Source organism: Ciconia boyciana, chromosome 13 (assembly GCF_034638445.1).
Source record: "Ciconia boyciana chromosome 13, ASM3463844v1, whole genome shotgun sequence".
Lineage (NCBI taxonomy): Eukaryota > Metazoa > Chordata > Aves > Ciconiiformes > Ciconiidae > Ciconia > Ciconia boyciana.
In genome coordinates, this window is record NC_132946.1 from 1,502,919 (window position 1) to 1,530,395 (window position 27,477).

A 27,477-nucleotide genomic window follows, 5' to 3' on the forward strand; every position below is an offset into this window, starting at 1 on the left:
GTGAAAACCCCGGGCCAGGACCCAGGCAGCTCCTCAGAGGGGTGTGCATCATGCAGGCGGTGTGGGCAGCCTGCCTGGGAGCGGGCAGCAAGGGAGGGGCCCCAAAGCTCAGCAAGCACCCCCAGGCTCGTCACCCTCTGGGGTGCTGCCGTTCCATGGGGACCCATCCCGGGATGCGAGCAGAGCTGCAGCAGCTGGGCAGGATCACTGCTTCGCCGGTGCTCCGGGATGCGGGAGCAGCGGGAGGCAGGAGCCAGACCCCTTGGGGACACAAGCTCCCAGGCAGGCCTCAGCGGCTGCCTCCTGCCCTCCAGTGCATCCTCCTACATGGCGGCCAGTTAATTCTGGGTTTTTTTGCCTGCATTTGATTGCATTAATAATCTCCTCTGATAACAGTATTTAATAAAACCAGGCTAATATGGCGCAGTTAGGAAATGTCTTTGACATTTTACAATTCAATTTCCATGCAGTAAAAGGCAGGGCAGCTGCAAATCCAATTGTGGTGCAGTGCCCAGGGTGCGCGTGGCCGGCAGCTGCCGGAGCTGCCTGGTTCCCCCCAGCCCTCCGGTAATGCAGGAAACTTCCCCGGGCGGCAGTCCGCTCCTAATGGCTCCCACTGCTGCTCCCTGGCCACGGGCGCTGGGGCAGCCCCTTCTTGCTGCAGGGGAAGCCCGGGCAGGGGGGGAGCAGACGGTGCTTGCCGGGACACCGGAGCCCCCGGGTGCTACCGGCCTCTGGAGCCATCGGTGCTGGGCAGGACATCGGGAGCGGGAGGAAGGGGCTGTAGGGCCGGATCCTGTGGTAGCTTGGCCAAGCTTGGGGGGCTGCAGAGGGGATCTGGGTCCCGATGCATCCCCCGTCCCGTGGCCAGGTGCTGCTCCCGCGGCCCCTCCAATCCCCTCGGCGTGGATTAAGGGCGAAATGCCAAGGGGGTGGGCTGGGGCGTGCGGGGCAATGCTGGCACAGGGCGATGTCGGTGCGTCCCAGCCGGGTCCCAGGCACAGGGCCTGAGGGGCATCCGGGATGACGGTCAGGGCCGAGCAGCTCCTGCCGCTGCCGTGCTTAACGGTGTGTCAGCGGGTCCCTTATAAACTTCTTCTTGGGGTTTCTAGCCCGCGTGTGAAACCTCGCTCCCAGCAGGACTTGGCAGGAGGGCGCAGGCTGGTGTGTGCCAAGTTTCCTTCCAGAGGGGGATTATTACTCAGCCCGGGGTGACATCTGGTTATTTTACATTTTCTTGCCTTTCTCTCCGGCTGGGCCAGAGTTGGGGGTGCTAACCTTCCTCCGCCCCCCTGCCACCCCAGCACAGCTCCCACTGCGGGGCCAGCCGCGGGGTCCCTGCCCACCGAGGGATGCTGCAGAGGATCTGGGGCCGTTGGCCACCAACACCAAGGAGCAGCGGGGCTGTGGGCTGGTGGCTCTGCTCCCAGCTCCAGGCTCCCTCACTGGCCTGGATTTTCTCGTGGCAGTCCCAAATTCACCCGGCTTGACACCAATTAGCCCTTTGCCGGCGGTGGGCGGCCCCTCGTGCCTGGGACTCTCCCAGGGCCGCTGGCTCCGGCTGTTTCCCGCACAAGGACCTTGCCGCCGGGTGCTGCGGTGCTCCTCGCTGCCCATGGGATGATGCTCCCAGGGAGCAGCCAGAGGCCATGGCAGGGCCAGGCTGCACCCACGGGTGACAGTGCCGCAGATGCCTGGGGCGCCAGTGGTGCAGCAAGGCTGGGTGCTGTGGGCACCCCAAGCCCCCCTCCGCAGCAGCCCCCTTCCCTGCCAGCCCGCCTCGGTTTCCAGTAGCCAGACTGGCGTCTGGCTCCTCTCCCCTGCTCCGCTGCGCTCCCTTTAACCCTTCCCTCCCCTTCCCAGCCGCCAGGAAAGGCTGCGATCGGCCCCCTCCCCGGCCTGGCGTGCCTGGGTGCCCCTGGCCCCTTCCCACTCCCCCTGTGCCCACGGGGCCCCGCTAGCGGCTGCACGGGCCGCAGCGTGCTTGGCCCCGCGGTGGCGATGCCCGTGAACGGCGGCCGCGTGGCATTGTGCCGGAGCCCGGGTGGGTGCTGAAGCGGTGGTGGGTCCTTGGTGAATGTTGGCCCCGGGCACGCGGTGGGCGGGAGCTGCAGTGTCGCTGGCAGGGTGAGCGGTGGATGGGACCGCCTGGCTCTGGGGCGATGCTCGAGGCTGTGCTTGCACGTGTGTGCTGCGGCGCTCTCCCTCCTGGTGCCGGTGCGGGAGTGGCGTGTGCCGGGAGCGGTGTGTGCCGCTGCGCCGGGACTGGGCATTGCCGGGGCTGGGCGCTGCTGGCCGCCCTGAAGAGCCGGGACCGGTGAGCGTCTGGCTGAATGCTGGCCGTGAACCTGCTGCGCGCTGCCCTTGCCAGCCGGTGGCTAAAGGTGCCTTTCGCAAGTGTTCAGACGCCGTCGGGAGAGCGTTGGAGAACTAATTTGCTGGTATTTAATGGCTGATGCTGTCACTGCTGGGCCATGCTCCTGCGGGCGAGGGAAAGGCATTGGGAAGCAAAACCCGCTCCCAGACTCGTGCTGGCCTGCGTGAATGCTGCTGCTCCGTCACTGCTTTGTCCCCCGGCTGTGGCTGAGCGTGCCATGAGGACGGGCCGTGCCGGGCCGGTTGCCGAGCCAGTATGTAGTGCCCGTGTCCACCTCTGCCCTGGGTTTCCGTCCTGTTCTGCAGCTGGGACACGTGGGACTTGCCCTCCTGGTCCCCTGTCCCCAGAGGGACGGGGACCAGTGCAGCCCGCCCGGTGCAGGAGCGATCCTGCTGGCAGGCTGGCTCTTAGTGCAGGGCTGAGAGGGATCTTTAAGCCGTAATGAAATGTTAATAGTATTTTCCAACTCAATACGGGAGTAGAAAATGAGGTGTTTAACGCTGGGCTCCGCAGCGACAGGAGCAATCAGCCTGAGAAATGGGAAGCCGGGGATGCAGCTCCGGTCTCGGCACGGCCTGACAGCCCCGTGCTGCCGGGCCTGCTCCGGTGATGGATGGGTGCCGGTGCCCGGCACGAGCCATCCGGCCAGGGAAGCACGGTGCTAGGATGGTGTGGCAGCGCGGCTGGCGGGGTAATGCTGAATCTGCCAGGGTATCCTTGGGTCTTGCCAGCAAGGTCACTGCCGGCCGCCTGGTAAGAGCCGAGCAGATCGAAGTGGTTGTGGGGCTGGGGTGCCCCAGGGTGCAGCAGGCCAAGGGGACCCCGGCTCTGTGCCCTGCCGTGGCCCCTATCAGCTGGAGACAGAGTAGGTTGGAGCTGGTGCCCAAGCAGCTGCCACGGGCACAGCCCGGGCACTGCTTCTCCGAGCACCGTGCCCGCTGGCGGCTGGCTGCTCTGCACCAGCGCTGCTCTGCCAGTGTGCACGCGTGTGCACGTGTGTGCATCCGTGTGCATCCATGTGCCTGTGTGCATGCGTGCATCCGTGTGCATGCATGTGCCCCTGTGCCTCCGTATGCATGCGTGTGCCCGCGTGCATCTGCCCCGTGCATCCACGTGCGTTGTGTGCCCCTGTGCGTCCGTGTGCATGTGTGTGCCCGTGTGCATCGTGTGCCCATGTGCATCTGCCCTGTGCATCCATGTACCCAGGGCCATCTCCGCTGGCTGCTTCGGCAGTGCCTCCTCCCCGGCCTGGCGTGGGGCTCGGCGCTGGGGACGGCTCTCGGCAGCGGCGGTGGCAGCCGCCGGCTGATCCCTTCCAGATGTGGCTGCTGGGAGCCCAGCTCTGCGCCGCCTCCTCGCCGAGGCCCCTGTAGGTTTTTGGTCCATGGCTGCCGGAGCCGTTGGAGCAGAAAAAGCAGCCGCCTGCCCGGCTCCTGCATTGCAGCTGGGCTGTTTACGGCGCGCTCCTCGCGGCTGTGCGGCTCCACAGCAGCTATTCTCCCGGCTGTCTCCGCTCCGGCGTGCACGGATCCTCGCGCTGTCTCTGACTAATCCCCAGCTCTCGGCAGGGATGGGGCAGGTGGTCCCGTACTGCCCCTGCCAGCCCCCCCCCCCTCCCAGTGCCTGCTGTGCTGGGGACACTGGGGACACTGGGACGGGTCCTGCGAGCCCTGCCCTCCCCCTGCAGCGCTGCCAGGCCCTTGGGAGCAGTGCAATGCCTCCGGCTGGGCTCCTAGCGCTCAGGGCAGTTGCACGGCATCACCTGGCTGCACATCCACGAGCTGCCCATCCTCCCCGGCAGTGACCATGGCATCACCGAGCTGCCAGCCCATGTGCCCACAGAGCTGCCCATTGCCATGCCCGTCCTGCTCGCAGGCACCACCAGGAAAGCCGCTGCGGCACGGAGGGTGCGCGGGTGGGCACGGCACGCGTGGCAGCCAGGCTCTTATGTGGACGAGGACAAATGATGTCACTGAAGGCACTGTGTTTAAAATAGACCCCGGGACCTGTTCTACCGGTGTACGGTGTGGAAGCTCAGAGCCCAGCGCTGCAGCATTGCTTATTGCCCTCTTATTTATCTGGGCTGCCTGCACGCACGCACGTGCACATGGGCACTCGCTTTGTGTATGCCAGGGAGCTCCCCACCACTTCCCAGCAACATCTGGACTGCGGTTGGGTTCGTGGGAGGCCAGATGATAGCGACCATTCGTTAGTTAACGATGCTTTAAGATACATAAAGCCACTGGTCCCTCCCTGCAGGGCAGCGTGGCTGGGGTCGGCCCTCCCAGGGCTCCCTGGCCCTGTAGAGGAGATGGGGAGGACGGAGACAGGGCCGGGCAGGATCGCAGGATCGTCTCTGCCCCAGGGTGGAGGTGAGTGGTGCCAGCATCTGCCCTTATCTGCTCCGTTGTCCTGGGCAGCCTCTGCTTGGTCACCAAGGATTCCCGGTGCCGCCTGTGCTGGGATGCGGACGCAGGGATGGACAGGCAGACGCAGGCTGGCGGTGGCCCCAAGCAGCCTCGTCCTGTCCCTATCGCAGCAGCCTTGCCGTGCCGGCGGTGACTCCTTCCAGCCGGGGTGATTACTGAAAATTACCTGTTTGCCGCCGCCCCGGTGCGGGGAGCAGGCTGTCAATTAAGGCTCCATGGAAGCGGCACCGACACGCATTTCCGCAGAGACGAGGGTGGGCGTACGGCTGGCACCGGGCCGGCGGCGACGGGCGCAACAGGGCTGGTGTGATGCTTGGTGCTGGTCCCGCAGGGCTGAGCGCGGCACCCTGTGTCCCACCTGCGGGGCCAGAGCCAACGCATCACTGCGCTGCCTGCACCCCTGCCCATCCCTGCCGCCGGCTTTCCTGCATCCCTGGCTGCGTGGGGCCGAGTCACCGGCAGCCTTTGCACGGCAGAGCGGTGCAGCCCTGTGTTATTCAGGGGTCAGTGGGTTTACAGGCAGCCCGGAGCGGGCAGGAGGCTGCCGGGACCTCACGGGCAACAACCCCGCACTGGGAGGGAGCGTCTGCAGAGCTGGGTGGCTGCACGGCTCAGCCCCAGACTGGGGCTGGGGGAAGTCCCACGGTGCTGGGGGCTGGGGCTGCCCCAGGGGAATCCGGCTGATGCCGTGCCAGTGGGGAACAGCTCGGCCAGGCTCCATGGCACCACGCGGCAAAGGTCGGGTGAGGATACGGCTTGGCGATGCAGGGAGAACGGGGACGCTCACGGTAGGTGTTGGTGAGCACCGCTGCCCTGGCACGGTGCTGGCAGGCACCGTGGGGTGCTGGGTCCCCTGGCCGGCTCCAGCCCCAGATTTTCAGCAGGTCGGCTCTGCCTTGAGTACACCCACATCCCCCATCCCTGCCTGCCCTGGCAGCCTGCAGGGTCAGCCCCTTGTCCTCCCTTGGGATCGAAAAGTTTCCTTTTTTAAAAAAAAAAAAAAAAAAAAATCACAGAGGAGTCCCCACTGCCTCTTGAAAGCTGCATTTAAGTTGCTTCATCCTGGCCCCGAGGGACAGCCCTGCGCTGCTGCAGCACCGTGACTCAGGCTGCCACGGCCTATTGATTTTGAAGTGCAGATTTCTCTGCTCCCCGGGGAAGGCTCCGCGCGAGGGCCGGGCGTCCGGAACGCCAGCAGGTGTGCTGGGCACAGGGCCAGCATCCCCCAAAAGTGCCTCGGGATTTGGGGAAGGGCTTGTGATGGGCACCGGCGCACCCAGCTGTGGGCGTCCAGCTGTGATGGGCACTGCGGTATCCAGCTGTGACGGGTGATGGGGTGTCCAGCTGTGACGGGAATGGGTGAGCAGCTGTGATGGGCAGTTGTTATCCAGATGTGATGGGAATGGGTGTCCAGCTGTGACAGGTAGTGGGTATCCAGCTGTGCTGGGCAGTGGGTGTCCAGCTCTGATGGGAAGGGCTACCCAGCTGTGATGGGCAGTGGGTGTCCAGCTGTGATGGGCACTGGAGCATCCAGCTGTGACGGGCAGTGGATATCCAGCTGTGACGGGCAGTGTGTGTCTAGCTGTGATGGGCAGTTGTTTTCCAGCTGTGATGGGCACTGGGGTGTCCAGCTGTGGTGGGCAGTAGTTATCCAGCTGTGGTGGGCACTGGGCTGCAATGGGTCCATCCCATCCCTGCCACCTCTTTGCCCCCGGCAATCCCTTCCCACGCAGCCAGCAGCCCACGAGCTTCCCGGTGCATTATTTATACAGTCAAAATCGATCAGAAGATGATAACGGCTTCATTAGCATCTGAACATCACGTCACCCTCAGTGCTTGACACGACCTTGGCTGCAGGAGTACAAGCCTTTTGCTGTCTAACAGTGGCGAGGACTGGCTCCCCGGCGTCCCCATCGTCACCAGACCCAGCCGGGGCTGCTCCAGCCACGTTCGTGGGGTCCCCACAGCCACGCTTGCAGGGGCAGAGCATGTGGCCACGCGCTCTGCCCACACACGTGCCCCCGTGGGGACCCCACAGCGTGCACCCCATCCCTGCTGCGAGGAATAAGTCCACTTGTGCCAGGGCTCCTCGTGGAGCGAGTGCTTGCAGCGCTCGTTGTTTGCGTGGCGCTCGTCAGCAAGGATATAATTAAGAGCAGCTATTTTGGATGCTTCCTTTATCCGGCAGCTCACGGAGATGCTGCTGCAGGGTCCTTCCCTCCTCCTCTGAAACAGGCGCTTGGCTTTGCCGTGAATGTCTTCCCCGTGGGTACTTGGTGTCATCCTGCTTGTGGGGTCCTGGGGGTCCCCGTTGGGCACGTTGGGGGGGACACGCAGGGGTCCTGCTGCAGAGTGGGGAAGCGGCAGGGATGGTGGGACTGGAGGGGAGGGGGACCACTGCAGTGGGGTGATGGAAGGGATGGGAGGAGGGTTTGGGGGGTGGGTTGCCCCGGCTCATTCTCCGCTGCTGCCAAGCTGGGCGGGGGGGCAGCGACGGCTTTCCCCTCATTAAGTAGATGTTGATTTAGCGGAGGCTGGAGCCATCTGCTCGGAGCAGCCGCACGCTCCCTGCGAGCTGGCGCGGCGCTGCCGGGGGGAGCTGGGCGAGGATGGATGTGCTTCGTCAGCGGGGGCTTGGCCGGGAGCCCCCGCGCCCCGGCTGGGCATCGATCGCTGCTGGCGCTGCGCTGGCCGCAGACGCAGGGGGCTGGCGCATGAGCACGCTAACGGGTGCTGCGTGGCCCCGCTGCCGGGAAGGGAGAGAAGCCCCCAGCCGGGGGCTACGGAGGCACCAAGGCGTCCCATCGCCCGGGGCTGTGGCCTCGGACACGGGTGCAAGGGAAGGGCTGGAGCAGCCAGGCACGGGGGTCTCCCCGCGGTGTGCACCGGGGTGCCTGGAGCATCGTGCAGGGGATGCAGGGGGTTAGGGTGACGCGTGGCCGGACCCTGGGGTTGGGCAGAGCAGCTCCCCCGTGCATGCCCGGCCCTGCACGTGCAGCCAGCTCGTGCATCGCCTGCCATCGCGGTGCCCGCCCGGGGCCATCGCTGCTGCGGGGTGGCCAGCGCAGGCCGACGCGTGGCGGGGGAGGACGGGGCCGGCGAGGAGCTCAAGCTTGAATTCAAGCATGCATTTAGCTACTGTGATCCTTGTGTTTAAGTAAAGGCATTTCTGGGAGTAGCGGCTGGGCTGAGCTCCCCGCGGCGGTATTTACTCGCAGCAGACGCTGTTTATAGTCGGTGTCGATGGCAGACGGCTGCAGCTCCCGGTGCGCGCAGGAGTCGCGGGCTGGAGCCGGACCTGGTGGTGCCGGGGCTCGCTGGATCCGTCAGCGCGGCACGTCACCCTTTCCTGGGGCCAGCAATGTGGTCCTGCCCGACTCTGCTCAGTACCGTCAGGCCCCTCAGGATGCTCGCGGGGTGCAAGCTGCCGTGGGGGGCCATGCCGTGGGGCTGGGGTGCAAGGGGAGCCTTGTGCTCCCACGTGCCGTGACCGTCAGCTGAGCAGCCCATAGGGAGCAGAGAGGGGACATCGGGGTGTCCCAAGGTGGGGCTCGGGCAGTCTGAGCAAGGGCCCCAGCACCGGGGGTGCCACCGTCCCTCTGTGCTGCAACGTCTGCCTGATGGCCCCGGCATCCGCCCTTGCACAGGCAGGGCAGGACGGTGCTCGCGGGTGCTCGGTGCGCTCCGACACCGCTCCGGCGATCCCGGCAGGGACGACAGCCAGGGACGTGCTCGGTGCCCGCTGGCAACGTGGCCGTGCAGGAGCCCCGCTCTTCTCCCCGCTGTGCCCGTCTCCTTTTGTGGCCGGTATTTTTAATTGGCAGCGCTCTCAGCTCCCTTCCCTCTCCCTTGTTAGTGGAGGAGTTTTGCTTCCTTGTGCTTCCCAGCCATTAATGAGCCCTCCTGTGTCTCGCTGCCCAGACAGGCTGCAAATCCCACACGGCGGCAGTGGGGCTGAGACGGCCGCAGGCTGCGGATCCGGCAGCGTGTTGGGGTGCCTGTCTTGCTCCCCCTGCCCCGGGAACCACGAGCACCCAGCCATGGCGGGACCGTGCTGAGGGCCTGGTTGGGCTCCGGGCTCCGGCTGCGGCGCTGCGTCCTCGGCACGGCTCCGTTGTGCCCCATGCCAGGCTGCCAATGCCGCGCCGGGCAAGCACACCACTTCGTTACAGGAGGGGCTTAATTGCTGGGCTGTGGGACCACGGCATGAGGGTTTTGCTCACAGCATGGAGAGCTTTAGTGGTGCTTTGCAGCTTTTGGGAGCTTTAGTGGTGCTTTGCTTTTGGGAGCTTTAGTGGTGGCGGTTGGCGCGGCAGCCGGTGCCTTCCCTGCCCTGCCCGCTGCTGGTGCAAAGCCGCCGTCCCTCAAGGGCCCCGGTGCTGGTGCAGACATGGGGTTGATTCTCTGCCGGTGCCACGCAGGCTCCCACCATCTGGGGCCTTGGCCTGGCCCCACGGGGGTGCCAGCCACTGTGCCACCATCCATGCCACCATCCACACCTCACCATGCTGCTGGGCAGCTGGTGGCACCCCGGGTTGCTGCACCCCAGGAGGACGTGGGACCACCCCATCAAACCGATGCCGCACCTAAAGACCTTTTCCCAGCAGCGTTTGAAGCCATGCTTTGGGGCCTGAGCTCGCCGCAGCCCGGCACGGGCACCAGCAGGCTTGCAGCCGCTGCCAGAGCTTTAACGAAAGTCAAACCGCTGCACGGCTGGAAGTCACTGACTAAGCACTTGGCAGGGGCATTGATGGAAGTGCTAAACAGATTTTGGCAGCCGCAGCCTCTCCTGCAGGTGCAGGGAGGAAAGATTCGCCGCTACGGTGTGTTTGGCTGATGCTGGTTTGGCCAGCGCTGGGGGCTGCCGGCACGCACCCGGGGAGCGGCGTCGCGGGCATTGCCCCATCCAAGCCCCTCGCTGGGAGCAACCCGTGGGAAAGGCCAGGCACCACAGACCTGCTGACATCCGTCCGTCCGTCTTGCGGGGACTGGTTAGCCGGAGTGGGGCCTGTCTCGGGGCCGGAGATCGGAGCCGGTGCCGGGCACGGTGCCGCTCCTGCGCCCGCGGGCTCCTTTTGTCCGCCGGCCATTTGCATCCCTGGGGGGCGGCTCGGCCCCCTTCTCCTGGGAGCTGCTTCTTGGCACCAGGCGGCAGCGGAAGCGGCGCTGGGCTTCTCTCCACCGGCACTGAATGGCACCTTTGTTGGGGAGCCTGGCGGCAGCTCGGGGCTGGCGGGGACCCGCTCGGCCCCGTGCGCTGCGGTCGCTCCCGGTGCCGGGGGGCTCTGCCCGCCAGCAACATCTAGCCCTTCCCAGGGGAGCACAGGGATGCTGCAGCAGGGATGGGATGTGGGGGGGCTGTTCCTCGAGTCTGGCCACCCCGATGGGGATTTGTTGCTGGTGTGGTTCGTTAATGTGTTAAACGAAGAGCGTGGGCTGCCAGGGCAAGGGAGCTCGGGTTGGTGGCGTTTTGTTTGCTGGAAGGAGCGTGAGTGGCGCTGGCTGCGGGGACCCTGCGGTGCCCCGTCCCTCCCCGTGCCCTGGGGACCCTGTTGGTGGCCCTTGTCCCTCCCCATGCCCTGGGGACCCCCCTGCAGTGCCCTTGTCCCTCCCCACACCCTGGGGACCCTGCAGTGCCCCAGTCCTTCCCTGCACCCTGGGGACCCTGCTGTGCCCCTTCTCATCCCACAGCCGCCCTGTGGCACCGCGTGCCTGGAGGAGAGGCTGGGGACCTGGTGGACGGGGACCTCTGTAGCTCTCACCCGTCCGCACCGGGCTGTGTCATTGTTAGCAAATGTCCTGCGGCTCGGGCTGTCGGGCGGCCAGCGGAGCACGGGAGGGAGCCAGCGCTGGGTGCCAGAGCCCGGGAGCCTCCGCGTGGGCAGGGAGAAGCCTCTGCCACCGTCCCAGCCGCTCCTGGGACCATCCGCCATGCGTGACCCAGGCCGGTGTGGCTCAGCCCGGCACCGCTCCCCAGGCTTGTGGGTCAGGGCCGGGTACAGCCCCCGTTCCTGCTGCCGGTGCCCCCTTGCTGACACAGCCCTTTGTGCCGAATAATGGAATATCACACTGGGATGTTGACAAGGACACACAGTAGAGGGGGAGCGAGCAAGGCCATGGCTGTGGTGCGCAGGGAGCATCCTTCTGGCCCCACGTCTCCCTTCCTGGCCTTGAAGTCACCCCTTCCAGCTGGCTTCTCCCAGCGAGCGCTTGTCCCCAGCGCGCTTGTCCCCAGCACGCTTCTTGCCGAGCTGCCGTGGTGAGGATGGCCGCCCCTTCTCCCTGCCGGGCCATGCAGCCTTTGAGTTATTTCCCGTAGGCTGGGGGCCGTGCCGGTGCCGTCTCGCTGCGGTGGGCACAGGGGCTGCTGCATGGGTCCCCAGCCCAGGGCTCTGCCGTGCTGCAGCCTCCCTCCTCTTCCTCCTCCTCCTGCTCCAGCTCCCCGCTGGGAGCTGTGAGGAAGAGCAGGCTGACTGGAAAGCCTGAGTGGCATTTTTCGGTTAAATCTTATGTAAATCTGCCTCCATCCTTCCTCATGGTGCTAATTGGATTGCCCCGAGGCGGTTTATTTTCCCACACAGGCAGGTGTGGGGTGGGAGTGGGGCAGTACCGGGCTGGGGGCTGCAGGGGCAGGGGACGTGCTGGGGCACGGCAGAGCGTGCCAAGCTCCCCGCTCTGCTGAAGCAGCCTGGCCCGGCAGCTCCGTGCGGCACTGGGCTCCACGGTGCCATGCCGGAGCCCTAGCCAGGCGAAGGAGCCGGGGAGGGAAGCCCAGGCAAACCCCACAGCAGCCCGGGTGGACGGAGGCCCTGGTGCCAGGAGAGGCCCTTGGGCTCTGCCGCCATCAGCAGGGACCCCTCCACCCCAAGCCCTCCTGCCTGCAGCTGCCTGCAGGCTCGGGCAGCCCTGCACGACACCATGCTGCGCCCCGACCCGGGCTGCAGAGCTGCAGGGAGCCGAAACCTTGGTGGGGAGGGAAACCTGGAGCTGCGGCCGCGTCACCTCCCCGGCGCACTCCGGGTCCCTGCCCCGGCTGCCTCCCGTGCCGCTCTAATGTGCTGTCCCCTTCCCTCCCTTCCAGAGCTCCTCGGATCGGCAAAGAAAGTCAACGTCAACTTCCAAGACACCGACGGGTGAGTGGGAACCCCGTGCCCGGGCGTGCATGCAGTGGGGTGTGTGGGCAGGGGTGCGCGTGCCATGGGGCACACAAAAAAGGGTGCGTGTGTCGTGGGGTGCTGCGAGCAGGGGTGCGTGTGCCCGGCGATGTGTGCAGCACAGGGTGCAGCGAGCAGGAGTCTCATGCATCTGCGTGGGCACGCCAGGCTCTCCGGAGCGATGCGGTTGAGCTGCTGGGGTCCGGACAGGCAAGGGCTCTCACCCCCGTTAGTCAGCACGGCCGAGCCCTGCCTGCACCCCCGCGCCGGTGGGCTTGCACGTAGCAGCCAGGGGCATCAGAGGAGGCAGGAGGTGAGGGCTGAGAGGCAGAGGAAGAGCTGTGCCCCACGTCTCACCGGCTTTTTCCCAGCTCTCGCCGCAGGCTCGGGGCTCTGCGGGTGCTGCGCGGGGAGCAGCCCCGTGGGGCAGCAGGCGGGCGAGCCGCGACCCCGCTGGGCCGTGCCGCCGGTGCACCGCTTCGCAGCCGGCATCCAACAGGCAGGGAGGAGCGGGGAAGGGGGCCGCAGGCTCACCCCCTGCTAATCACGCTAATGAGGCTGCCGGCGCAGGAAGGCAGCCGGAGCCCCGCAGAGGAGGGGGGCTGCAGTGGGAGCAAGGAGAGATGCTTGCAGGGCCGGGCAGTGGCCGCCCCCTGTGCCCCCCGGCTCCCCCTGCCCTGTGGCCCTCCCATTGAGCGGGGCAGCAGGACACGGGGCTGGGCGATGCCGCTTGGTCCCTGGGGACGGTTCTGCTGTGGCCATGGAAATGGCACGTGAGCGGAGAGGCCGGATGGGGTCAGGAGCGGGAGGGCACACCCTGGGGATGCGCAGCCGCAGCAGCCCAGGTCCTTCCTCATCCTCGCCCCTGAGCAGGGCCCCAACACCGGGGCGGTGGCAGCAGGCATCCCCTGGTACCCGCCGACGCATCGGCTCTGCCAGCCCGCACGTGTGCACGTGTGTGCGTGCAGGGGTGCACGCAAGCGTGCGGATGCGCAGCTGAGCGAGCGTGTGCATGCAAGCGTGTCTGTGAGCGCGAGCACGCGTGCACGGCAGCGGGAGCGTGTGGGCACACCGGCCGGCGGTGGGGCGGGTGTGTGGCGCTGCCTGCGTGGGGCAGGGACTGGAGGGCGCGATGTGGGCAGGGCGAGGGGATGCATCACCCCACGGACCACCTTGTGCAGTGGCTGCCGGAGCTGGCAGGTTGCTGGAGGGCTGTGCGTCGCGGCAGGGCCAGGACAGCAGTCGAGAGCTGCAGGCAGGGCTCCTGCTAAAGCCCTGCCTGCAACTGCCTGCGGCTACCGGCCAGCTTGGGGGGTGCGGGAGCAGCCCTGCAGCAGGGGAGCAACCTCCAGCCTCCAGCCCTGCTCCTGGAAAGGATCATCCCGTGGGAACACGCAGGGCAGACCCAGGCTGCAGCCCACGTGTGCTCCGCTCTGCCGCCGGCGTGCTGTGCCAACTCAGCCAGCCCCGGTGCCGTGCCTCAGTTTCCCCATCTCTGCTGTGCTTGCTGATTCCCGGGCTGGTGTTTCTGTGCTTGCCCGGGGGACGGTGCCCTGCACGGCGCGTGGCCTTCGCAGCCGGCTGGGCCGTGCCGGGGGAAGCCCCCGGGGCAGCCCTGGGGAGGGCTGCGATTTGCACCATCTTGAGCGGATTTGAGCAGGGCGCTGGAGCGGAAAATGCTGACATTTCCCAGGCAGACGTTGGGGATTGACCTCCTGCGCGAGCTGTCTGCTCGCATCGCCGCTCCCCACCGGGGGATCGCAGGCGGCAGCTCTGCGGGGAACACGGTGGCCGAAGCGTGCTCCCCGGCGGGGACGTGTCCCCCCTCGGCTGGGGGTCCCGGTGATGGGGGGCAGACGGGATCGCCGTCCCACCGCCCACCTCTCGGGCAGCAGGCAGCGGCGGGGGCCGGCGGGTCACGCTGGGGTCCGCAGTCTGCTCCCGTGCTCCGGTGACACCGGGGTGGCCCCGGGGATGGGATGGGGACGCAGTGCGTGACCGGGGCTCGGAGCGGCGGGGTGGCAGGCACAAGCGCAGCTGCGTGGAGGATGCCGCTGCCGGGAGCGGCAAGTAGGTCAGCTCCTGGCCTGCTTCCCGGCAATGAGCCTCCTGGTTTGGCCGGTCCCGGGGAAGGCAGAGCGGGGTGTGGCACGGCGGGGCCGGGGGCTTTCCCTGCCCCACCGCAAGGCCCGGCACCACGCAGGGGCACGGCTGCTATCTGGCAGCCTGGGCCCCCCCACCCCGGTGCCCGTGGTTGTGCTGTCGGGGCCAGGCTGGGGGAAGTGGGTCAGTGGGGAGGGCAGCTCCCCGGCACCCCCCACCCTCGGTGGGACCCCCCCCCCGCCCGCCCTGCCCATCGCCTCCAGCCCCGTGGGGTCTCAGCATCCCCAGGGAGCGTTTCATCTGTGTCTGTCTTGCTGCAGCACCCCCAGATAAGACCCGCCAGCCCCCGCTCCCAGCTCGGCGGCATCCCCAGCCCTGCGTCCCGCTGTGCGGGCTGGGGGGGTGGTCTGTCCTCTGGCTGCAGCGCTGCGGGGGAGGCTAAATAAAGCGATGGGCTGGAGAGCAGACCCGCATCTGCCCGGCACGTCCAACCTCCTGGCCCTTGTTGCACGCTGGGACGTGGCTGGCTCCTGGCTCGATTCGTGGCTCGGCCACGGCTGGTCCCTGCGGCCGCTCTTTCTCCTGGTGCCCACGGGGGGATGTAGAGGTGGGGTTGCCCGGAGAGCTCGGGGACACGTGCACATGGGGGGCTGCGGGAGGCAGAGTGGGTGCTCTGGGGTGCTGTGGTGGGTGCGGGCTCGCGGCCGTGCTGCCGGGCAGGGGCTGGTGGGGCTGTGGAGGGGACAGGGACGTGGGACCCCTGACACCACAGCCGCTCCCCAGGTTCTCAGCTCTGCACCATGCGGCGCTCAACGGCAACACGGAGCTCATCTCGCTGCTGCTGGAGGCGCAGGCTGCGGTGGACATCAAGGACAACAAAGGCGAGTCCCTGGGTCCTGGCCGTGGCCCCCGTCCCGTGCCCCTCCGCAGGCTCCGGCCGGGCGCGTTGGCATGTCTGAGGGACTCACGGTGTGCCTGTCCTGCCCGCCCGCAGGCATGCGGCCCCTGCACTACGCGGCTTGGCAAGGCAAGAAGGAGCCCATGAAAATGGTGCTGAAAGCGGGTTCCTCCGTCAACATCCCGTCGGATGAGGGCCAGATTCCCCTACACCTGGCAGCACAGCACGGGCACTACGACGTGGTACGGTGGGGCCGGCGGTGGGGTGCGGCGGTGCCGGGGGGGGCCGTGCCGCCCTCCCTGCCCCTGCCCTCACCGAGCTGAGGTCTCGCTTGTTCGCAGTCGGAGATGCTCCTGCAGCACCAGTCCAACCCCTGCATCATGGACAATTCGGGGAAGACGCCTCTGGACCTGGCATGCGAGTTTGGCCGGGTCGGGGTAAGTCCTCGCAGGGCTGGGACCCCCGAGAGGAAGATTGGGAGGGGACAGGGGCACGGCGAGGTCCCTGGGGGTGCTGGAGCAGCCCGGGGGGGTACAGGGCAGCCCCGGGGAGGGATGGCAGTGGGGGCCCATGGTGCCACCGCTGCGGGGGATCTCTGGCTGCTGGAGGAGAGGCAGAGCAGGGAGGGGAGGCGGGGGCCGGGGGGCCGGGGGGGGGGCTGCAGCCCCGGCAGGCGGCTGAGCCGCCCTTGCAGCCCTGCTCCGTCTGTGTTTGCTGAGCCAGGTGGTCCAACTGCTCCTGAACAGCAACATGTGCGCGGCGCTGCTGGAGCCCAAGCCGGGGGACACCACCGACCCCAACGGCACCAGCCCCCTGCACCTCGCCGCCAAGAACGGCCACATCGACATCATCCGGTGGGTGCGTGGGCAGGGAGGGCAGCGCCGGTCCCCCCCCCTCCTCGCTGACCCCGCTGTCTGCCCGCAGGCTCCTGCTGCAGGCTGGCATCGACATCAACCGGCAAACCAAGGCGGGCACGGCGCTGCACGAGGCCGCCCTGTGCGGCAAGACGGACGTGGTGCGGCTGCTGCTGGATGTAAGGGCCCCCACGACACCCCCAGATGCCCCCAGCCCAGGGAGGGGCCGCGGGAAGGGAGAGACCCCACGGCCGGGGGCTGCGGAGCAGCATTTTCACCTCTCCCGGGGCACGGGGGTGAAGGTCCCCGGGGGGGACACACCAAGGCAGTGAGCTGTGCCCTCCAGCTGCTGGTCTCGGGGTGGCCCGGGGGGTCCTGGGGGGTGGTGGGGCGGGGGGCAGCCTCCTCCCGAGCCCTCTCCGTGCTGTTGCAGAGTGGGATCAATGCCCACGTCAGGAACACCTACAACCAGACAGCTCTGGACATCGTCAACCAGTTCACCACCAGCCAGGCCAGCAAGGAGATCAAGCAGATGCTGCGGGGTAGGGGTTCGGGGGGGCACGGGGCGGCTGCACCGGCACTGGGGGGATGCCGGGCTGGGGGTGACAGCCCCGACGCTCCCGCTCTGTCCCCGCAGACGCCTCCGCCGCTCTGCAGGTCCGGGCTGTCAAGGACTATTGCAACAACTATGACCTGACCAGCCTCAACGTGAAAGCCGGGGACATCATCACCGTGAGTGCGGCCGGGAGGGGACCGGGGGGACCCCGCTGGTGGCACTGGCCCCTGACCCGGCCCCTGCCCGCAGGTGCTGGAGCAGCATGCGGACGGGCGCTGGAAGGGCTGCATTCATGACAACCGGACCGGCAACGACCGCGTGGGCTACTTCCCCTCCAGCCTCGTCGAGGCCATAAGCAAACGAACAGGCAAATAATCTCCCCCCCTCTCCACCTCCCCCTGCCGGGCTGCTCCCAAACCCGCAGCCCCAGGGAACCCCGTTTGGGTCAGGCGGTGCCTGGGGTGTCGGGGGGGTGCGGCCGGTGAAGCCAAGCGGGGGCGATGCCCCCGTCATGCATGTGGGGCCAGTGTCCCCGCCGTGTGCACGGGGATGGTGCCTTTGAGCGTGTGGGGTCGGTGTCCCCGTTGTGCATGTAGGATATTGGCGTCCGCATCGTGCATGTGGGGTCGCTGCCCCTGTTGTGCTCGTGGGGCCGGTGCCCTCCTGGTGCATGTGGGGGTTGGTGCTGGCAGCCCCGGGGCGCTCACGGGGCAGCCCCGGGGCCAGGCTGGCGTTGGGCTGGGGGAGGCGTCTGGGGTGCCGGGAGGTCGGTGCATGGGGAGAGCTGGGGGCCTCACGGCAGTTTGGGGGGTACGGCGCAGCGGCGGGGCCAGGGGACCCGGTGCTCGGGGTCTGAGCGGGGATGGCCGCAGCAGCCCCACGTAGAGCTGGGCATTGGTGTCAGGGACCCGGCGCTGCCCCACGGGGACCCTCTCCCTGGCCAGGGGCTGCCTCAGGGATCGGACCCTGCTCCCTGCCCCTGCAGCTGCCTGTCCCCGTCCCCGTCCCCGTCCCCGTTCCCTCAGGGATGGGGCGCGTGGTCCCCTGCGATGGCCTGTAACCGTGCTCGCTGCCGGGAGTGGTGTGATGGGGCCGGTGCCTCTGCGGGCGGCGTTGAAAGGCCCCACATCCATCGGCTTGTTCCCGCCGGCGGCTGTGCGCTGCCCAGCTCTGTGCGATCTTGGGGGCAGCCACATCTCTGGGGCACAGGCAGGGAATGGCAGCGCTTGAAGGAGACCCCAAGGGAGCGGCAGCATGAGTGCCTGCCGGCTGCTGGGCACTGACGCGCCGGCTGCGGAGGTGCCACGTGCCGGAAAGGCAGGGGCCGAGCCGCCCTCCGGGTGTGGGTTGTGTGCTGGTACCACCGGGATGAGGTCCGTGGCTCCTGGGATGCAGCCAGCTCCGCAGTGGTGTTTGCCAGGGTGCGGGGTTTCGTAGCCATCCCATCGGCTGCAGCCCTGGGCCCCGCGCAGCAGGGCGGCAGCATGGGGTGCGGGCAGCGGCTGCACCGGGGCTTGGCCGTCCGGGCACGGGGGTGCTGGCGCAGCGGCCCCCAGCCCAGCCGTGCAGCCCGCCTCCTCCCGGGATGCTTTCGCGGGGAGCGGGACCCCCGGCAGCCCGGCTGTGGGAGCCCCACAGCGCCGGGAGCCCCACGGTGATGTTGCTGCCTCAAGCACGGGGCTGCCGCGGCATCGGTGTCCTGCCGGGGAGCCGTGGCAGGTCTGCGGGATGTGCCCACGGGCCGTACCCTGCTGCCGGGCCGGGCCGCGTACTGAGCTCCTGCTGCTGCTCCTTGGCTCGGCTCCGCATCGGTTGGGTCTCAGTTCTGGCTTCTCCACCTTCCTTTGGTTGCTTTTTTTGTTTGCTGCTTTTTTTCCTTTCTTTTTTTTTTTTTTTTTTTTTTTTTTGGTGGCGCTGAGCGTGTCTCTATTATTTTGATTCTTTTCATTTTGTCTCTTGTTATGTTTTATTATCAGGTTCATGGGAGACTGTAACAATCCCCCAACAGTACCAAAAGATCCCGCTCCCGGCTTACGGGGCTGCTGTGCTAAACGGTGACTCCTCGTCCCATCCGTTCCATTCCCTGCCTCCACCTCCACCTCCACCACCACATTCCCATCAGACTCTTTTCAGTTCCTTTGGCTATCACAGGCTCTCCCCTAGCAGTGCCGACGAGCCGCGTTACGGACCAGGTAGTTCACCGCTCGCTTCGTGCTCTCGATGGATTTCTTTCGTTTCCTTTAAAGTGTGTATCGAGTCTTTTCTTTCTGCTCGGCCTCTCTCCCCCCCCTTGCCACGGTGTGTTTGCACGCGGGTGCGCGCAGGAGCGCGCAAGCGCGTGCACGTGGATGCGTGTGTGTGCGGAGGCGTGCATGTGTGTGCATGCAGGCGTGTGCATGTGCGCGTGTGTGCATGCGGGCAGGCGTGTGCGGGCAGTGCGTGCGGGTGCGTGCACACATGCATGCCGTCGGCCCCCTCCCCTGCACGCCCTCTCCAGCGCTGCTGTAGCTCTGTGTGGCCCACGGCTCCGCTGCCGGCACATCCCACCCTCACCACCCCGGTGTCCCCGGCTGCCGGGCAGGGCTGGAGGCAACTGTCCGCTCTCTGCCCGTGGCCCCTGCTCCTCTGCCCACCCTGTCCGGGTGCGTGGGGACCCCCAAAAACACTCTCCAGGCTCCATGCCGGGGGACAGGGCTGGGCAGTGCGGTGCCCGGCTGGGAGCCACGGGCGCAGGGCCCCTCTGCCCGCGGCAGCCTCCCCCGCAGGGTGTTTGACACCCAGCGAGCCGCTCTGACCGGGCTGGGGCTGCGCGCTCCGAGCGGGAAGGGGCTGCGGTGCCGGGCGTGCTTTCCTGGGGGACGCTCTCGGGGCTGGCTCGGCACAGGCAGTGCCCAGCTAAACCCTGGGGACCGTCCCCGCGGCACGGGCAGGTGATGGATGCTGCAGGTCTTCGTGTCGGGAGCGCCCGGAGAGCAGATATTTGGCGGGGGGGGCGGTTTGCAGGGGTGCAGCCCATGCCATGCCCACAAGGGGATGTCTGGGGGCCGGGGGTCTTCGCATGTGCCCCGGTGGCAGCGGCGCAGCAGGTTGTGTTGGGAGAGCACCAGGCTGGCCATGCTGGTGATGGGGACAAGGGAGCAAGACTTTTCCCTGGGGCTTTCTCTCCCCGCTGGGTCGCACAGAGCCTTACACCGCCCAGGCAGCGCGGGCTCCTCTCGGTGTGACCACGGCACGTGCAGCTCAGGGACGTCCCAGCCCCATTGCGGCGCGGCCGTTTGTTCCCCCCTGTGCTCCTTCGGTGACTTTATCACCTGGTATCATCCACCCCCTGCTATGGCCTGGCCACTAATGGGGTGAGTGGCTTAATGACTGAAACCAGCCTGGGCAGCAGCAGGGTGGCAATGCCCCGTACCTGGTGGCGGGGCCAGGCTGAGCCGGGCTCCTCGGCAGCTGGTGGTGGGGCTGCGGCAGCGCTGGGCCTCGCAGGGCTGTGGTCCATCTCATCTGATGCTGTTTTAAACCCCGGGCTCAGCGCTGGGCGTCCCTGGCCGGCCCTGGTGCGAGCAGGACCTGGCAGAGGCGGGCAGCACGGTGAGCCGGTGAAGGAGCGGTGCTTCAAGGGTGACCCTCGAGCCATGCCCTGCCAGGAGGGCCAGGTTCTCTCACCCACTGCTGTGTCACCCATGTGTTGCTGGCTGCCGTGGGGCACCCTGGGGAGCGTGGGGGGTTCAGCACCTGGTGCCTGGCCCCACATGACCCCTGCGTCCTCCCCCAGACGGGTGCAGGCGGCCGCAGGGGCACGGCCAGCGCTGTCTTGGCCGGGGGACAGCGGGGTGGGGACCCTGGTCCCTACTTGCTCTAGTTTGCCCAAGCTCCCTTTGCTCCCCCGCACCGGGTCATGTCCCCATCCTGCTCCGCACAGGGACGACACAGTCCCCGTCCCCTGCCCGGGCTGAGCCGGCGCACCGGGACATCCTCCCGGATGGTGGCAGGGAGGGGATGCCCTGCAGGACTGGGTCCCAGGGCTGCTCACTGTCACCCCGCGCCAGCTGCCTGGGGGGAGACAGGCCCCTGGGACAGCGCTGGCATCCCCGGGCACAGCCACGGCCGGGGACCCCACACCTTTGCTGCGGGGTTTTCCCTGCGTGTGGCAGCGACAGGCCCCGGGGCCGCGGGTCGCCTTGCCCTGTGCCGCACCGATGCGAGCCCAAGCGCGCGGAGCCATGCATGCCTGACGGCTGCTCTCTCTGCTCTGCCACCAAGGGTCCCGCGGGGCCGACATGAGCCCGTCCCACCTCTCACCGTCGCAGGGCGGATCGGCCGCACCGGCTCCCACGGAGGAGATCTGGGTGCTGCGGAAACCCTTTGCAGGTACGGTGGGCACGTGCTTCTGGGACCCTCCCTGTCCCCGGGCCGCACCGCGGCATCCCCCGGCCTGGCCATGGGGCTCGGTGCCCTGACGGCATCTCCTCTCTCTGCGCAGGTGGCGACCGCAGCAGCCTGGGCAGCACGGGCAGCGTGGCCTCTGCCCGCAGCTCGGGGAGCGGGCAGAGCACGGGCAGCGGGGCGCATGCCCTGCACGCTGGCTCTGAAGGTGTCAAGGTAAGGCGAGCCCCGAGGCAGCCGTGCCAGCCTGCGGTGGCACTCGGCTCCGGTCCCGGCAGCGGCGCTTGCCCTGGGGCAGGCATTTGCTGCCTTGGCAGCTGCCCCTGGTCCCCGCTGGGAGCGATGCTCAGCTGGGTGCTGTGAGGTCCTACCTGCACCCAGCGTGCCACCAGCCACGGCTGTCACCGACGGTGGCCACCAGCATGTCCTCTCCCAGCTGGCCCCCGGCTGCTGGCTGGGCCCGGGCTCAGCCCCTGGCACGACGTCCCACCGGGCTGCGGGGCTGGGCAGGGGCTGCCCGTGTGCGCAGGGTCCGGCCGAGGCTGCGTGCCGTGTCTCTGCTGCCGCTCGCGGGGTGCCTCCGCGCTGCACGCTGCGCTGCACGCTGCTCGCTGCAGCTCTGCGCTGCACGGAGCCATCTGCCTGCTGCTGCCAGCACGCAGCCCGCTGCACCCTCCTGCCCGCACATTGCACGCTGCGCGCTGCTGCCGGCACCTCGCCCGCTGCACGTTGCCCGCTACACCCTGCTGCCCGCACGTTACACCTTGCACATCACTGCCTGCGCGTTGCGCTTTGTGCGCTGCCCACGGCAGCCTGGGGTGTCCCGTCCCCGGGCCGAGGCACCCGTGAGCCCACCTCCCCTGGCATCCTGCCCGCGTTACGCCAGAGCGGGCTGGGCACCGGGGTCCGCGTGCCCCTGAGCCCAGCACCGTGCTGGCGGCCGTGGGGGCTCTGCTTTGCGGGCAGGGAGGGCCCCCGCAGCCCGCGCCGGCGGCCTGGGCCGGGCGCGCGTCAGGCTGGATTCGGGGTGCTGCGGCTCTGCGGGCTCCCGCCGCCCGCGAAGCACCATCTGTGCTGCTCCCGCTCTCCCTGCCGCAACCCGAATCTGCTGCATCCCTCCCTGCCCGCCCTCACCCAGGCTGGCGGCGGGGCAGCTGCCGCGGCACCCGCGGCACCCGCGGCACCCGTGGCATGCGCCCACCGGCCCCCGCCTCACTCCTGCCTGCTCTCCCCCCTTCCCGGGGTGTTTTTCAGCTGCTGGCAACGGTCCTTTCCCAGAAGGCTTCTGCGCAAGAGACTGCCGTGGGCGATGGGCCGGCCAAGGCGCAGGACATCCCCGCAGGTGCGTGCCGCCGGCCGGCCGGCTGCCGGGAGCAGGAGGAGCCCTGGCCCTGCCGCGGGCGTGCCGTGGATCCAGGGATTTGTCTTTTTTTTTATTGCCACGGCACCCATCGCCAGAAGAAAAACGTGTGGGTAAAAAATGACTCTCTCGCCTTTCGGCTGCTGCCAGGCCTTCTCCTGCCTCGGTTAGTGGGGGCCCCGCGGGGGGCGGGGGGCGGCGTGGGCGGCGGGGGGCGGCAGCGCTCCTCCCCAGCCCCTTCCCTTCCCTGGCCCCCCGCCAGCCCCACCGGAGCCTGAGCCGGGGTCCCCCCCCCCCCCCCGTCACCGCCAGCGCTGGCCGGGGGGGCTGCGGGCAGGGGCTGCCCTGGCAGCGGGGGGATGCCCACGCTGTGGGGGGGAGGCACGTACCGGGGGGGACGACAGACAGGAGATGCTCATGCGGGGAGGGGGCACACGTGGGGGATGAAGGCGGCGGGGGACGCCCGGGCTGCGGACATGCACATGCAGGGGGGATGGAAACCTGGGGAGGGGGGATGTGCACACGGGGGGCTGGGGGGATGATGCACACGGTGCTGGGGGGGGGAAGCACAGGCTGGAGAGATGCACATGCAAGTGGGATGCAGACGTGAGGGAGATGCACGTGGCAGAGGGATGCACATGTGAGGAGGATGCCCACGCAAGTGGGATGCAGATGCCAGAAGGATGCGCACGCAAGGAGGACGCACGCACGCACACACACACAAACGGGGGGTGGGGGGGGATACACACGCGCTGGGGGGGGGATACACACACATCAGCTGCACACACATGCATGGAGGATGCAGTTGCCAGCGGGGGGGGGAAGGAGCCGCTCTTGCTGGTCCTGATCCGAAATTTCTGGGCAGCCCTCGAACCCCCCAGGGCTGGCGCAGGCACCGGCGGGAGGGTGGGTGCCGCAGGGCTGCCTGGGTGCCTGTGCGGGGATCCCGGGGGACGAGGCAGCTCGTGCCAGCCTGCCCTCCCCAGCTGAGCCCCTCTCTGTGGGGCCCGGCGGGTGGGCGAACCCCGTCCCGGGTTGGTGGCATGGCTGGAGGAGCGGGGACAGAGGGCTTTGGGCAGCAGGACACCTCTGGCCGCTGCCTGGGGGAGGGGGGCAGCCAGGGAAAGCAGCTCTGGAGGAGGGGGCTGGCTGGGTCCCTCCACCTAGGGCCGCGCTGGGTGGAGGGCGTCGCGGCACCCCGGCCCCTGGCCAGGCTGGGGGCTCGCCAGGCGAGCCACCACGGCACCCAGGAGCCGTGTGTGCCATGGCGCAGGGGACTGGGTGCCCTGCAGAACCCCATGCAGACACAGCCCTTGCTGTGAGCCCCGTGCCAGCGTGGCCGGCCTCACCAGGATTCGGCAATAGGGGCTGCGACCTGTCCGGCAGTGCCTGGGCACGGTGCCCCGCACCACCCCTGCCCATGCCGGAGGAGCAGACCCCGCGTTCAGGGCACCCCAGGGTGCTCCGGGCTGCGTGCTGGGGTGGGTGTCACTCCCCCATGCCTGCCCTGGCCCTGCTGACCCAGGGGCCGTGGCCGTGCCATCCCACCCCGGGCAGGGGCTCGGCTCCCCGCCTCGCTTGGCCGGAGCCCGGGGGTGCGTGGCCCCGGACCCGCTGACCGCTGCCTCTCTGGCAGGTTCGTCGCGGTCGCAGAGCGTGGCCAGCTCCCCGTACGCCCCCCAGTCCTCCACCGAGCCCCAGCTGAAGAAGATGGAGCCACCGTCAGAGGGGAAGGTGAGTGGGGAGCACTGGGGTGGTGTGGGGAGGCCCACGGTGGAGTGTGGTGCTGGGAGCGGGGGGCACAGCCGCAGCCACGCGGCGGGGCCACCCCCCCCTACACCTACAGCTGCGGGCGCCTCGGCAGCCCTGTGTCAGGGCCACCAAGGCTGGCAGGGCTCTGGGTGCTGGCCGCGGTGGCAGTGCCTGTGGGGTGCTGTGCCATGAGCCAGTGGCATGAGTCATCCCTGCGGCTGCCGGCCCCCCCCAGCTCCACGGCACCAGCACCCTGCACACCCGGGGGACAGACACGTGCCCAGGGTACCCCAAGCCATTTTGGCCACGCAGACCCTCTGCGGTGCCGGCTCCCAGCCAGGGCCTCCTGCCGGCACGTGGACGGGTGCGGGGACAGCCCCAGGGGACATGGGCAGGGGCGGTGGGTCCCTGTCCCCCGGGCTGCCCCGAGCCACGCCGTCCCTCTCCCCAGAGCTCAGAGGCCGTGTACCAGTGGCTCTGCAAGTTCCAGCTGCAGCTCTACGCGCCCAACTTCATCAACGCTGGCTACGACATCACCACCATTAGCCGCATGACGCCGGAGGTGAGGCCGTGGCGATGCTGGGGCTGGCCAGTGCTGTGGGGAGGGGGGCACAGCTGGTGCAGGGTGGTGCTGACCCTCCCTCTCTCCCCCAGGACCTCACGGCCATCGGTGTCACCAAGCCGGGGCACAGAAAGAAGATTGCCTCTGAGATCAACAACCTCAATATCCCCGAGTGGCTGCCGGAGTACAAGCCGGTAAGGGCTGCGTGGGGCCGGGGATGCCAAAGCCACAGGCAGGGTGGCACTGGGGACCCGGCCATGCTGGGAGTCTGGCAGCCTGTCCCCTCCAGGGAGGGGGTGGCACAGAGGGGACGAGGGTGGGAGCTACCTCGCCACTCCCAGATGGCACCCACATTCCACAGTCCTGCAGCGGCCCACGTCCCCTCCTGACAGCTCAGGGACTGTCAGGAGCTGGTGCCAGCATGGACGTGACACCTGTGTGTCCCCTGACACCCCTCCTGCCCCATCAGCTGGGCACGGCAAGGGGCTTCCCATGGAAACGGGGCTGGGCATGGCCCCAGGTGATTGCGGAGCACAGGGACACCGTGGGGACAAGGGGAACCCCCTGGGGCTGTCCCCCAGCAGGACGGGATCACCCGTGTGGCATGGGTGCTGCAGTGCCGGGGGGTGCCGCGGCCAGACCCTGGTGCCAGCCGGCGCTGAGCCGTGCCCCGCACGCCGCCCCCCCCCAGGCCAACCTGGCGCTGTGGCTCTCCATGATCGGCCTGTCCCAGTACTACAAGGTGCTGGTGGAGAACGGCTACGAGAACATCGACTTCATCACTGACATCACCTGGGAGGACCTGCAGGAGATCGGCATCACCAAGCTGGGTAAGGTCGCATGCCACAGCGCCGAACGTGGCAGCCCCGGCCACCGGCAGCGGCACTGATGCCCCGCGGTGTCCCCAGGCCACCAGAAGAAGCTGATGCTGGCGGTGAAGAAGCTGGCGGAGCTGCAGCGCGCCGAGCTGGGCAAGTACGAGCCGGGCACGCTGAAGAGGAAGGCGGCGGCGGCGGCGTGCCCGGAGGTGTTGGCCATCGAGTCCCCCCCGCCGGAGCCGCCCGAGTGCCAGTCGCCCAAGATGACCACCTTCCAGGACAGCGAGCTCAGCAGCGAGCTGCAGGTGGCCATGACAGGCGAAGCCCCCGAGGAGCCCCCCGAGAAGGCGCTGAACCCTGCGGCCCCCGGCTACCGCTCGCCCCCGGGGCTGGGGGGCCGCGCCAGGCTGATGAGCAGCTCGCAGGAGCTGCTGGGGGATGGCCCGCGGGCCCCCCCCGCCGCCGCCATCTCCAAGAGCCAGGAGTACCTGGCGGAGGGAGCCGGCGAGGGCCCCCCCGCGCCGCCCAAGGAGGGTCGCCCGCCCCGGCACGGCCACCCCGTCAAGCGGGCCAGCGTGCCGCCTGTGCCCGGCAAGCCCCGGCAGCCCTTCCCGCCCTCCGCCGGCCACCTGACGCCGCCCCAGACCCCCGGCAAGCCGCGGCCCCCCTCCCCACAGGGCCTGCCGGCCCCCCACGCCACCGCCAAGGTGAAGCCCACCCCACAGCTGCTGCCGCCGGGCGAGCGCCCCGTGTCGCCCCGCTCCCTGCCGCAGTCGCCCACCCACCGCGGCTTCGCCTACGTCCTGCCGCAGCCCGCCGAGGGCGAGGGGGGGTCCCCGGGGGTGCCCGTCCTGCCGGTCTCGGTGCCGGTGCTGTGCCTGCCGCCGGCGGGCGAGGGCGAGGAGGAGCCGGGGCGGCCGAAGAAGCGGGCGCACAGCCTGAACCGCTACGCCGCCTCCGACAGCGAGCAGGAGCGGGACGAGCTGCTGGTACCGGACGCGGGGCCCTACGCCACCGTCCAGCGGCGCGTGGGGCGCAGCCACTCGGTGCGGGCACCCGCCGGCAGCGACAAGAATGTCAACCGCAGCCAGTCCTTCGCCGTCCGCCCCAAGAAGAAGGGGCCCCCGCCGCCGCCCCCCAAGCGCTCCAGCTCCGCCATCTCCAGCGCCGGCATGGCCGAGGACTTCCCCAAAGAGGGCGAGGGCGAGGGCGAGGCGGCGGCCGGGCCCCCCGCTGCCGAGGGGGCGAGCCGCCGGGAGCAGCGCCGGGCCAGCGACCTGGGCGGCAGCGTGGACACGGGCAGTGCTGGCAGCGTGCGCAGCATCGCGGCCATGCTGGAGATGTCCTCCATCGGCGGCGGGGCCCGGGCGCTGGCGCTGCAGAAGCCGCATGGGGCTGGCGGGGCGGGGCCGGGGCCGGCCAAGGTGCCCGAGAGCCACTACCTGCAGCCGGGGGCCCCCCCGGGCAGCCCCGAGCGTGCCCGCGTGGCCACCGTCCTGGCCACCGTCAAGCACAAGGAGGCCATCGGGCTGGACGGGGAGGTGGTGAACCGGCGCCGGACCATCAGCGGCCCCGTCACCGGGCTGGTGGCCGCCGCCCGCCGTGAGCGCGCTGAGGGTGCGCGGGCGGAGGCGGGGGCCGAGGGCCCCGGCGAGCGGCTGCGGGTCGAGCGCGGCGGCTCCCCGGACGCCGTCATCCCCTTCGCCGAGGAGGGCAACCTCACCATCAAGCAGCGGCCGCGGCCCCTGGGGCCGGCCCGGGGGGAGGCGGGCGAGGGGCTGTCCCCGGCCCACCGCCACGGGGACCTGGCCAAGGTGGAGGCCAGCGCCACGCTCAAGCGGCGGATCCGGGCCCGGCAGAGCCAGCAGGACGGCGTCCGCTTCGTCCTCACCGAGTCCGACACCGTCAAGCGCCGGCCCAAGGCCAAGGACAAGGAGCCGGCGCTTGAACCCGCCCCGCTCGCCGTCTACCAGAACGGCACCGGCACCGTCAAGCGGCGGCCGGCCTCTGAGCTGAGCGGGGCTGAGCCGCCCCCCGCCCCGCCGCCCGCCGCCCGCCCTGACGGCCCCGACTACGCCCTGCCGCCCGCCGAGCCCAAGAAGCCCTTCAAGCCGCCGGTGTCCCCCAAGCCCGTGCTGACGCAGCCGCCCCAGAAGGCGCCCGGGCCGCCGACGCCTGTCCCCAAAAAGGTGCCCATCCCGAGCCCCGGCAGCCCAGGTAGGTGCCCC

At 68.9% G+C, this 27,477-nt stretch overlaps 1 protein-coding gene across 1 annotated transcript in view; it reads left to right on the top strand.

The window, feature by feature from the left end:
- CASKIN1 (CASK interacting protein 1) overlaps positions 1-27,477 on the top strand; it is a 33,938-nt gene that overhangs the window by 3,714 nt on the left and 2,747 nt on the right. The window contains 18 exon segments of the mRNA XM_072878468.1: positions 11,888-11,939; positions 14,847-14,944; positions 15,058-15,203; positions 15,303-15,398; positions 15,685-15,815; positions 15,886-15,994; positions 16,249-16,357; positions 16,453-16,547; positions 16,621-16,738; positions 18,348-18,563; positions 20,635-20,742; positions 20,855-20,973; positions 22,012-22,099; positions 23,754-23,851; positions 24,321-24,431; positions 24,524-24,625; positions 25,123-25,261; positions 25,340-27,466. Coding sequence (XP_072734569.1) covers positions 11,888-11,939; positions 14,847-14,944; positions 15,058-15,203; positions 15,303-15,398; positions 15,685-15,815; positions 15,886-15,994; positions 16,249-16,357; positions 16,453-16,547; positions 16,621-16,738; positions 18,348-18,563; positions 20,635-20,742; positions 20,855-20,973; positions 22,012-22,099; positions 23,754-23,851; positions 24,321-24,431; positions 24,524-24,625; positions 25,123-25,261; positions 25,340-27,466 — 4,062 coding nt within the window.